Genomic DNA, 12,113 nt, shown 5'->3' on the forward strand with positions numbered 1-12,113 from the left:
AACGTACATAGTAGGGTATAGGAACAGAAACACATTTGTGGCTGCTGGAGAGCTCTCACAGAAACCAGTAAGATGTGCAAAAGGTGAAAGAAAATTTGAGGGAGAAATGCTTATGAAGCTGAGCAATCTTATGAATTACAGCTAACAATTCTTAGAGGAAGAACAAAAACTGCAAGGCAGTCTCCTATGTGCTTCTTTAATGTAATTAATTAATGCATTTTGAACCACTTTTTCTGTGCAAAGGGAACTTAATTATAGCATAAAATTCAGATGCAAATGATATAAAAGATCTTCATGTAAATGAAAATACGAGCTGCTATGTTTGAAACTGAAGGGAAGAGGAAATGCCCTGTTGTAAGATCACAGCTTATGTGGGTCAGAGTCTCATCTGATTTGCATGTGCTAAAGGTCCAGCTCACACAGAAAGCAACATGCTCAGATGCTTGTGTAGCATATAAACCAGCATTACGTTGTCATGGGTGAGACTGTAATGCAGAGATAATGAGGATAATTTGCTTATTTCTATGAGTTAAAAGATCCATTCAAAAATTTGCCTGAAAATACTACAAATGAAGAGCTTTGTAGAGTAAATTCCTTGATTGAGCTGTGCTCAAGCAGAGCTCCTATGTCTGAGACCTTCCTCCAGTCCACACCAGGCTGATCTTCCTGAAAAAATAATCCACTTTGGGCTTTCCTCAGTGATCCATATGTAAGTGGAGGCAAGAACACCTCTTTCTTAGTTAACATAGGAGTGCAACCAGTATTTGTTTATTAGGGTGAAATTTCCTACATCTCCGTACAAATCAGTCAAGGATTCAAAAGCAATGCTTTTAGTCTCATTTTGTTCAGGTTTGATGGAATCACTTCTAGTGATGCACTTTGACCTAATATGATCTGATTCATGTGTAAAATGCCCTTAGGATTCCTTGGGCTAGTTCATCTCTTGTGCTTTAGCTAGCTCCTCTCCCTTCCCAAGCATAGCCTGCAGCAGCTTCCAGTCTGCTTTGAGTTACCACAAGCACAGTCAACCCGAAAGGACCATTAGGAAGCAGGAATCCCTGCACTTTCGTGGGATGGGGGGCACATCTCCCCTTTCAGCTGTCCTCCAAACACACTATCTATTCCAGATTGTGGAGAAGCACATGAAGTGAACAACGATTTTTGTCACACGAACCTTGTAATGTGTCTTTTTTAAAACTTCTGTTGAGCTTCCATGATGAAGTTAAGAGATGGAAGGGTGATGCATAGCAGCTTTATTGGAATAAATGGCTGGCCGCCTTTGGATTTGAAACAAAAATTAAAATGGTAAATGCAAAGCCCACCTCTACAAAGGCAGACTGACTTTGGTATTACATTTTCTCTGGGATCAGGCTTAGAATAATGGTCTATGAAACACTATTATATGGTATTTCTTTAAAAACCAACAACATTCCCTGCCTTTGTAGATCCATATATTGTTTTTTTTCCTCAGGAAAAAATGCTGATTAATTCCTATAGGCTTTTATAAATTTTTTTTCATTATAATCTCACCACCTTTTTGCTAAAATAACACTTCTTTTCCTGCTCTTGTTCTCAGCTGTTGCTTCAAAGGATCACACAAGGATTTCCCTTGCTGCTGGGTTTTAGGAACAGGCTTGCAAATCTTGCATCACTTCTCATTCGCATCTGCATTTTTTCACCCTATCAGTCACCTCTTGTGGAAAGGGACAGGCTTCTGATCTTTCTAGCGTTTTTTTGTCTGAGCATGTTCTTTTACCATCACATCAGGTCATATTACTGATGATTTTATGAGTACACCAACCCTATCAGATGCTAATGGTTATGATTGCTACCAGCTTAGGGTTGTTCTAAACCATGAACAGGTAAGAGATGGAAGGCTTTTTATTTACTTGCAGATATGTCAATATCCTAGTCGTACGGTTGTTTTAATAATAATAATAATTTCAAACATTACAAAGCTGGCACTTCCCCTCCACCCACTGGTGTAGTCACAGCAGAATGAATGGTTCATTGTTGTAAGAGTCATTTCGCTGCACAAGGCAACCCCTGTTCACAATTAGAAGGTTAGAAATGTTCAGCCAGTCATGACAATTAAATAAAATGATTGTCTGAGCATCCCTTAGGGTTATAAATCACTCTGTCTTCACACAGTTGGTGCTACCTGGTTTTTATTATAAATCCACAGAATCTTTCAGAGTGACAACAACCCTTGTGGAAATAGTGTCGTGAAATATGATTTCCATTTCCATGTTCAGAAGCAAAGAGCAGTTGGCTGCACCTTGAAGAAAGACATTAGTTTTGTGCACCCAGGACTAGAAATGTTGGAGGGAGCATAGAACAAAGCCACAAAATGGCTTTGAGGAAGCTTTTGAGAAACTGAGCTATGGGAACATTGAAAAAGCTTGTTTAGTGACACAGAGCAGTTGATCTTTTAGGGATAGCTGATGTCTGAAGAAGCCCATGATAAAATTTACAGCTATTTGGAGGAGGAAAAGACAGGGAAGGTAGAATTTTTCTAAGCATAGTAAGCCTAAGAGAAACAAGGAAAGTTTTACAAAGAAGAGCTCCCTGACAGTGGAATGTATTACAGATAGTATAAGGTTGTTTTTTAAACAAAACTCTAGAAACAGTCTAGTGAGGAACATTTCTTTATTGGTCTTTTCCTACCTCTATTTATTTATGTTCTCCAGAAGAGCAATGCTTTCTTACTAGCCAGTTAGAAACCCCCAGCATTCAGCAAACATTTGAAAAAGGCCATATTCCTGTGAAAACCTTTATTTTTTGTATGTAGACTCTCCAGCAGTACGTCTTAATAAGTGGTATGCTTGGAAAGCAGTCAGTTGACCATAGTACCTAAATTCCTGACTGCACCATGCCAGTCAGTGGCAAACAATCAGTGTGAGTTGTTTAGAAAAAAACCTGTGAAATAGGAAATAGGATGAGAGACAGTTTTGTTCTGTCTGAAGCTGGAAGGAGCAGGAGAAAATCCGTCACTGTTTATATGGTTGTATTTGTGAAACATGGGAGCTAAACTAACAGGAAGTGGAGAATAAATACTCAGCAGAGAGAGTGATTATTGTTGAGATAGAGATCCCTACTGCTGGAAGTGTGACTTAGAGCCAGTTGCAAGGAACTCCTTCTCATTGATTTTATAGAGTATATCTTAATTTTGAAATTGTTGCTAACTAGTTATAGTAATAATAATGGCATGTGTTAGTGTTGTAATCTCTTAAGAGCTCATTTCTTCGCATGTCTTTTTATAGAAACATTAATTCATTTGGCAAACATTTTTGTGATGTTCTTTCTAAAATACTGAAGAAGAATATTTTTGCAACTGCTGCTTTGTATATTTTGGGTCTCATGCATGATTTATCACTTACTAAATTTGAAATCCAAATTATGGAGTTGGCTATAGCTATTGCCAGAAAGCAAAATCTGCAGTGCTGGAAAGGACTAAAGAGGTTATCATCATCTTGCTAAGCTTCTACCTTTATTGGAACAATATTTGTATTGTAAGTTACTTCCAGCTTTGCAGTCCACAGGTGCTCACTCACAATAGCAAAAGTGTTGTCATTCATGTATAATCGGGACATTATTTTTACTGCAAGTTATTCCAACTTTGCAGTCAGTGGAAACTAACCAGCTATAGTAAAAGCGTTGTCATTCATCTATAACTGGGACAGTACTTTCATCGTAAGTTATTCCAACTTTGCAGTGAATGGAAACTAACCAGCAATAGTAAGCGTGTTGTCAGTCATCTAAAATAGAAGGGAGGAGAAAGGAGAAAGACAGTCAAAAGACAGAACATATTTGCAATGGAGTCACAGTAGAATATTCCCAGGGTTTCACAACATGTTTTGCAATTGCTTGTGGGTTTTTGGGGTGGGTTTTTTTGTCCGTTAAAAGATAAATTGCAAAGCACAAGGTAGCTTTAAATTGGTGAAATTTGGTACAGGCTTCCAACGGAAAGGCTATACCACCTCCTTTGGCATCTGTCTACCTAAACTCAGACAGAATGAAGGGGTATGGTGCAGCGAACATGCTCTGGTAAAGCCAAATCTCTGCCGGTGTTGGGGCCGAGGAGTGAGATGAGCAGCTGCTTGCAGAGCTCAATGTGGTTTCAGCTAGAATGTACCAGATAACTAATACCAGCTAACTGAGCTAAGTATTTTAAAGCTAGCTCAGATATGGGAGACTGCAGTGTAGACATCCTCTTAGAGCAATAGCTCTTTCAGGCAAGAAGCCTGCCCTTTTTTAATGCTACAAGTGCACTGTAGGCACTTAACAATTACTAATAATAACTAATTAATAATGGCCCAAATCCTTGGCTGTGGTTGAGGAACTTAAAACATAAATCATCTGGAGTTGTAAGAAAAGATGGCTCAAAAGAATCTTAACCAAATCTTGGGCCAGCTTTGTGCCTGGACTTTCCTCCAGCATAAGATAAAGCAGCAGAGTACAATATGTTCTAAGACATTAGCAAGGGAGAGCAAAGAACATAATGAATAAATTTTATTGGTAATGCATAAGAAGAATGCAGACTGGTGGCAAATAAGACCATTAGGGGATAAGAGTATAAAATGAGATGGAAAGTAAGAGATGAGATTGGTCTATCGCAGTGGTCCTAAATCAACATGTCACCTCAGAAACCACAAAAGTCAGCAACTGAGTGGAGGTGAATGAAAGACAAGGGTCAAAACAACAATCATAATTTATCTGAGTGTCAGAAAAGCATTTTTACACTTAATACACAATGCATTGATTTACACTTGATAAACAGTATTTACACAAAAAGAGACTTCAGCCCTCACTGAATAGCCTGCAGCACAATACAAATTCTTTTCATGATAAATCTAGGGGGAAAAAAACAATCCATTTTTATTCAAGGAATTTTCACTTAAATATTTGAGTCTACTGGGAACAGACTGAAAGACACATACCATACTCCAGACTCACGTCTACAGAGGCTTGTGGTTAGATTTGCTGATGCTATTTGACAGTACGAGGGGCACTATTAGGAACCTTGGTGGAAAGACGCACAGTGGAATGCTTCAGCTGTTGTTTTCATTCCTCTTTGGAGGTGCTTGATGTAAGATCTACGAATTGTTTACTTGTATAACAAGAAGCACGGTACGCTGGTAGGAAGACCGAGCTTCACATTCGGGAGTCAAAGGACTGCGTTTGATAGCAAGTTTTGCTTCCTTTTCTGGTGATGTTGTTTTGCCTTTTTTACAACAAAACAAAAATATTATTCCATTAGGAAAAGCCCTTCCTGGAGATTGTTGTCGTTATCTGCTGAGTCATGCCAATAACTGTTTATTTTAGCATTCTTAAAGAATTTTAGAGATAGTTTACTCCCCCTCCCTCAGAAGACGGTTGAGAAATACTGCATAATTTCATGAATAAAATAAAGCTAAAGACTTTTGGTTGAAAGCATTTCCTTTAATGGTCTGCTATGCAACACTTCAGCAGTCGGCTGACTCATGGCAACCTGAAATTGAAAATGACTTGGGGGCAAGGGAAAGAAAGAAGAGGACAGGAAGAATTATACTAGCCAGTATATTTTAACTATCTATATAGTAGTCTGATCCTCATCTTGTTCAGCTAACCATGACCTCATGGAATTGGTTCAGGCGTCAGCTCTGTGTCTGGTCCAGAGCAAAAGATGTATTTATAAATTAGATTAACATAATAAGTGATGAGAATAATATATTAAATTACTTAATTCAATTCTGTTTTGATAATCTTAGATGCTAACAGGAACACACTGTCAGAGCCATTTTCTTTTAGCCCACCATTTTTGGAAAGCCCTTCACTATAACCAGAGAGAAAGCTCACGCTTTGTTGTCGCAATTCTCTCACTTCTATTGTATAGTAAATTGCATTTTCTTTCTATACTAGTTCTATGGAAAATAATCCAAAGAAGTGAATAAAAAAATCTTTTCCTACATATTCAAAGCCCAAACTCTAGACACATTAAGTAAAAAGAACAATAACCTTCAAAAAACCAAAACCACCAGAAAAACCCACTTCCCCCCACTCCAGAAACCTCTCCGACTGTGTATCCTGCATTATGCTATTTACAGATCATCAGAGAAGGCCAAAATGATCTTGTATAAGTGCTGCTGTCCTAGGACACTGACTGTAGTGAGATATATGAAGATCTCAGCTACTTTTTCCTCTTAAATACAAACAGACTTTCCAAAGAAACAAAGACTGCAAAGCGGGAGGTTGTTTCAGAGATGATGGGGGAAACCTCACTGTGAGAGGAAGGATTACTCTGCTTTTTGAAGCTTTTGGATTCTCTGAATGTGTCCAGAACATTAGTCATGCATCCTCCTCATGACCCTGTATTAAGGGTGATCCATGCTGATGAGATGCGATGGAGTCGGCTGGGTTTGCTCAGCAGTAGCCTGCCAAGCCTCTTGCATCTGGTTGATACTAAACAGAAACACATTCTCTTCTGGTTTATGCCTGGGTGAGCCATTTCTCTAGCATTCAAAAAGCCTTCATTAGTCGGGTTGTTTGGAGAGGAGGCACACCATGCTGCTCAACCTGAGCTGGCTTAGCCTTTGGAAACATCTGAACTCCAGTCCTCAGTTGCAGCTGAGCAGCAGAAAATGCAAGAGGGAGGGATGCGAAGTGGCTTTGGGGTATTCTGAGCTGCTTGGATCCAGAGGAAGGAGGGCATGAACACAGTCCTCGGACACAGGTTAGAAGAGCCATTACATGGCTCTGCCTCCTAAATTGTCAAGGGCCTCCGGTTATTAGCGTGACACCACCAGCTATGAAGGCTTTCTGCCACATTGTTTTTGTCATTGCCAGAGAAGGGAGAGAGGTGGGAGGTGATGCGGAGAGCATTAACACCCATGCTGTGCCGCTGGAGGATCCCGTCAGCGAGAAAGATAACGGCAGAATCGCACAAAGTGACTTGGACACATTGAATGATTACAGCTTGAGAACAGGCGGGCCCGCTACAAGAGATTACAGATTTCTCAATGCATAATTCAGTATCATAAACATGTACAAGACACTAACTCATTCTTCTGCTAGACTACTTTAATTTCTTGACAATAACATCGCTAAATTGACCTGGAAAGAAAAAGGCACTCAACATTTATAATTGATTTCTGCCCTATATCATCTTGGCTCCCTTCCTTCTCATGTAACTGCTAATATGAGTTACTGCAGATTTTAGTATTTTGTTACAGATCAATTCAATGGGATTTTTGACTAAGCTAGCGTCCAGAATGACTTTGCACTTGGTGACATCTGCGATGCCAGCATGCAAAATGATTCTTCTGGCATTTTTACAAATTCTATTGTACCACAGAGTATGTCTTGAGAAATCCAGCTATGACCATATCTGATTTGGCTAAGAACACCAAGTAATATAACACAAATAACGATAATAGTTATTTTGCGGGAATAACAGCTTCTGGCTATCTTCATTCCCTCTCGGGCAGACTTGTAGCCCAGGCATACTTTCAGTGGTTTTTATATACCTGTCACAGTCAAACTTCTTTTAGATCTGACAAACATGACCAAATAGTCCTATCAGAACAGTCACATTATGATCCTGATTTTTTCTGGTATAGAACAACTGAACTCCTTCTGACTGTCTCTGCTATTCCTTCTACTGCTTTATCTGCTGAAGCCCATCAGATATATATCTTAGATGTATCTATATAGATACAGTTAGATACAGATCTTAACATTTATATTTGGCTGCCTTCAAGATACTTTTCACTGTCAGAATGGCTTTCTCTTCAAACCTTTTATTTGGAGGGTGTTCTGGTGATGGGAAGCCTAGATCTTAGGGAAGTTGTGATTCCTTAAGAACTGAGGTCCACCATCAGTCATTAGAGTCCTCAGTATTTGCTGGAAGCAATTAAGGTGAATTTATTTACCAGGTTCAGTTGTGTCCCCTTCTTCAGACTGCGTTTACATTGTTGTCACAAGTACCCACTTAATTTTTAAGAGTATGCTGCTGCTTTTCTTCTGATTACTCATCTGCATTTTGTGATTCACCTCTACTGCAACATTTTCATTGACATCATCCCTCTGCCAGTAAAAACATGTTAGTTTTCTTACTAAACTGTTATTCCTGAGCTCCAGTTTCAGAGCCTGTCCTTTTTCCTGAATTAGTATTTTCTAACAATTGACCATTTTTTCCATTGACTAGCTCCTCTCTTGCTGCGTTACTGACACCATTAATCGACAGTGGATGACCCTGCCTCAGATGCCATACTGATCATGGAAGAGGTTGTCTGCATAGCGTCAAATACCTGGGATTCATGGTAAAAAACATCAAATGTGTGAAACCTAGATCAGAAAAATATAAGGAATACATAAACACTGGTATTTGTTAGGGAAAAATGAAATCAGAGATGCAAAAGCACTAAGATGCCTTAGCGTCACCGGTAAATCGCAAAGATACTTGCTCATCACTGCCGTTAACGGGGACGAAAGAGAACGGGTGCTCGGTCCTTGACAGAGATGAGCTGAGCAGGAGCTGGGTTAAAGTTACGCATACCGTGTGCTGGATCCGCTGGGAGTACTAAGAGCAAAACGTAAATCTGTATTTAGCACAGACGTGGGGCTATGGGAAGACGTAAAGCTGAAGTAACGCTCCCGTACTCCTGACCACGCGTCTCGGGCCCCGCGCTTCTGAGGGCACGGAGAGGCAACGGAAGAGCCACGCAAACCCCGAGTAAATTTACCTGCCGAGCTCACGCAGCGGGCTGCGAGGGCTACGTGTTTACTTTCCCGCAGGCAGACCCCAGTGTCACCACTGTACCGAGCGCAGGTTACTTGGGGGGCACAGACCCCGCTGCAGGGAGCGGAGGGGCCGGGGTGAGGAAGGGGAAGGGTCTGCCGGTGCAGGGCTTCGCCACCGGCCTTGGCCAGCCCGGAGACCCGCCAAGCGCCGAGCTCCGCCGGCCGGGAGCGCAGCCCCCCCCCCCCCGCCGCTCCGGGGCGTCTCCCGGGCTCCGGGTCACGGCACGACTCCCTAGGCGGGGCCCACCCGAGGCGGGCCCGGTTCCGCTTCCCCTGGCCCGAGGGGCGGGCCGGGACCAGGGTCTCGCCGCGGTGCCGTGCCCTGCCCTGCCCCGCCGCCGGCCCCGCAGGACAATGACACGGGGCCGCTGAGCGGGCGGGCGACCGCCGCCTACCCGAGGCCGCGCTGAGGAGCGCTCCCCGGGGCGCCGCCGCCGCCGCCGCCGGCGCCTCACCTGAGGACGCTCCCTCCCTCCCCCGCCCCCGCGCGGGGCCGCCGAGCCCCATTCACCCGCACGGGCGGCAGCGCGGCGGCGGTGGGCGCGGCCTCCGCGACCCGCCCCTTCCTCCCGCCCCTGCCGCCGCGTCCCCTGCGCGCCGCCGCCGCGCCCCCCGCCCGCCGCCGCTCCCTCAGCCCCGCCGGTGTCTCCGGCCTCCCCCGCGCTCCCCGCGCTCCCCGCCCGCCCATTCTCCTCCTCCTCCTCCTCCCCCCCCGCCCTTCCCGCGCGTTGGTTCGCTCCTCCCCGCCCCTTTCCCCCACCTCTCTCGGTCCCCTCCCACCCCCCGGCTCCCCGCGGTGGTCTGGCCCGGCCCGGCGGCGGAGGGAGCGGCGGAGACGGGCGGGGAGGCGCTGGCGGCCGGGGGTCCTCGCTGTCCGTTGACGCGCCGGCCCCTGCGGAGCGGCGAGGAGCGGAGCGGGGGAGAGAGAGCGGAGCGAGCGAGGAAGCCGGGAGCGGCTCCCCGACCCCGGGCAGCACCATGAGGTGAGGGGCCGGCCCCGGAGCGGGCGGGCCGCCGGGGCGGGGGGGGGGGGGGGGTGTCGTGGTGGTGGTGGTGGTGGTGGTGGTGGTGGTGGGGAAGCTCCGTGCCCTTCGCCTCTAACGGTCCACAGCCGTGAACGGGGCGGGTGGCGGAGGGGGGGGGGGGCGGTCGGCCGGCGGAGGGGGAGGGGGCTTAGCTGAGGGGAGCCCCGCGGTGGGGGAGGGGCCCATTGTTAGTGGCGGGTGGGGGAGGGGCGGCCCCGCCGTCCCCGTCCCCCGCGGCGGCGAAGTTGCGATCGGGGGGCGGCAGCGGGGCCCGGGCCGGGGCGGGAGGGGGGGGGGGGCGGCCCCGCTCCGGCGCCTCCCCCGGGCTGGGCGCGGCGTGAGCCCCGGTCGCCCGTCTCCTTTCTTTCTCTCCCGGTGGTTTTTTTTTTTTTTTTTAAATAATTTTTTTTTATTTCCCCCCCTTTCCCTCCGCCTTAACCGGCGGGTGTTGCATTGCAGCAGCAGCTGGGCTTTTCCCTGTGTAATCAATAAAGAGGCGGCGGGGCGGGGTGGGGGGGGATCCCCCTCTCGGCAGCCGGGAAAGTGTCGCGTTTGGAGGTTTCGGATGTAAACACAGAGGTGGACGGGCTGCGGGCCGGGCAGGAGGGAGGGAAGGAGGGAGGGAGGTGGGTTCCCCCCCGCCCGCCTTCCCGCCGGGGACTCCCGCTCCCCGCCGGCTCATTCATTTGAAGGCGATTTTCTGCCTCCCTGGCCCGCCCTCCCCCCGAGCTCTTTTTAGTGCCTGTTCTGTTTCCATAATCTTCTTTCTGGATTGGTGCAGGACCCGGTGAGAAATGCGGCTCGGTAGCCCGAGCGCTGGTCTGTCTGTTGGGGGACGGTGTGCTCCCTGTAGGCCTGTCCCTCACTTAACCGGGGAACCGAGTTACTCTTTTTTTTTTTTTTTTTTCTCCTCCCACTGGAAGATATTGTCTGCCTTGCAGTTGGATTTGAACCTTCTTTGTCTTAAAGACGACTGTAAGTCGTGAGGTCCTTTGGAGAATAGCTCGGCAAGATCTCTATGATGAAAATCAGCAAATTCCTCTGCTGCGTAAAACTGATGAGGCATTAGAATTCTCTGTAAATTACAGGAAAAATCCTAATTACATTTTTTGAACTTCAAGGGTTCCCCCCACCCCGTGTGTGTGCACCTTCAATGGAGAGGGTAGCATTGTAGCCGGAAACATGGGAACAGTCTCCCTGCTGGTTTGTTTAGAATCGTGTTCCTGTATTTCCCTCTAGTTTTCTTTGTTAACTGTAGGTATTTATGTCCTATGTTATTTTAAGCTTTGTTTTGTCTTGTGATAATTTATTTTCACTTATTCATGTTGCTCATGTAGAAGCCAGATACCCTGCGAAGAAAAAGTTACAACTCTGAAAACTTGCAGTACATATCCAGGTCCCTTAAACAGAGGCTTTTTTTTTTTTTTTTTAATTATCTTGACAGTCTTTAACACAATGAGCCCTGTTAATCTAGCAAGAGTTGGCATAAATATTTTGAGAAGCCCCATGTAAATTTGGTTTTCTTACTGGCCAAAAGTGCTTTAATTGTGCAGGTGATGCAGAGTGAAGTAAGCTATACCAGCAAGATTGCTCTTTTGCTGATGTAACTGTGTGCTAGGACTTCTGCCAGCTTGGAGGGAGCACAAATATTTCTCTTAACCAGCATAACAGGAAAGTGTCTAGGTTGAACCTACCCTTAGGTTGCTTATTTAGATGTTTGAATAGTTGACTTGAAGCATTTAGTAAATATAGGCAAATGAATATATTATACGTCTGAAACTTTCTACCTGCTCGTGAGTGCAGAGCGTTAAGCTGGTAAGAGGGAGATGTAGTTGCAAGTTGGATGGTCGCTCTGAGGGATCATTGGGTATATCAAAGAAATCTGACTTCAAGAATGCTCAGTTCCAAGCCTTTCAAAAAAAGAAGCAAACTGTACCAATTAAACTACACAGGCTAAGAAAATTATGTGGTTAAAGAAGTATTTTCTTTCTATAGAGGCGCTATTAAATTGACTCAGTTTTGTTTAATTGGTCCGACTCCAGTATGATGGCAAGCTTTCACTGCACGCTCTCTCTTTGGACTTGTTTAGACTACGATTGATGGTATATTTCTGAAACATGTTTAAACAGTATCTTCATGCTGTGTTTTGTTCGGGCAATGTCTTTTAATGTATTTGCTGGTCAAGGCGAGTTGTGATGGGGGAGGAGTGACAAGGTGCATGGGACAAGTGACCAGCATTTCATATACAGCTCCTCTGTTTGCAGGTGATGTTAAATCTTACCAGTTAATACTAAAAACATACTTTTT

At 45.2% G+C, this 12,113-nt stretch overlaps 1 protein-coding gene and 1 long non-coding RNA gene across 10 annotated transcripts in view; one reads left to right on the top strand and one right to left on the bottom strand.

The window, feature by feature from the left end:
* Positions 1 to 4,693: 4,693 nt before the first annotated feature.
* Positions 4,694 to 9,248, bottom strand: LOC138688546 (uncharacterized). 2 transcript variants are annotated; one of them, XR_011327408.1, is made up of 2 exons: positions 8,724 to 9,248; positions 4,694 to 6,974 (listed from the first exon to the last, which is right to left on the bottom strand). It is a non-coding gene; the product is annotated as an uncharacterized lncRNA (long non-coding RNA). The 2 variants fall into 2 exon arrangements; XR_011327409.1 differs by having other exon boundaries at positions 4,694 to 8,560.
* Positions 8,242 to 12,113, top strand: part of ENAH (ENAH actin regulator) — a 100,769-nt gene continuing 96,897 nt past the window's right edge. For 6 of the 8 annotated variants that reach the window (XM_069800043.1, XM_069800045.1, XM_069800048.1 and 3 more), the window contains exon 1: positions 8,242 to 8,300. In XM_069800043.1, coding sequence (XP_069656144.1) covers positions 8,257 to 8,300 — 44 coding nt within the window. In that variant the 5' untranslated portion in view covers positions 8,242 to 8,256. Of the gene's footprint in view, positions 8,301 to 9,526; positions 9,765 to 10,576; positions 10,782 to 12,113 lie in introns of those variants that run through there. The other 2 variants (XM_069800044.1, XM_069800046.1) reach the window with 2 other exon arrangements.

Source organism: Haliaeetus albicilla, chromosome 13 (genome assembly GCF_947461875.1).
Source record: "Haliaeetus albicilla chromosome 13, bHalAlb1.1, whole genome shotgun sequence".
Classification (NCBI taxonomy): domain Eukaryota; kingdom Metazoa; phylum Chordata; class Aves; order Accipitriformes; family Accipitridae; genus Haliaeetus; species Haliaeetus albicilla.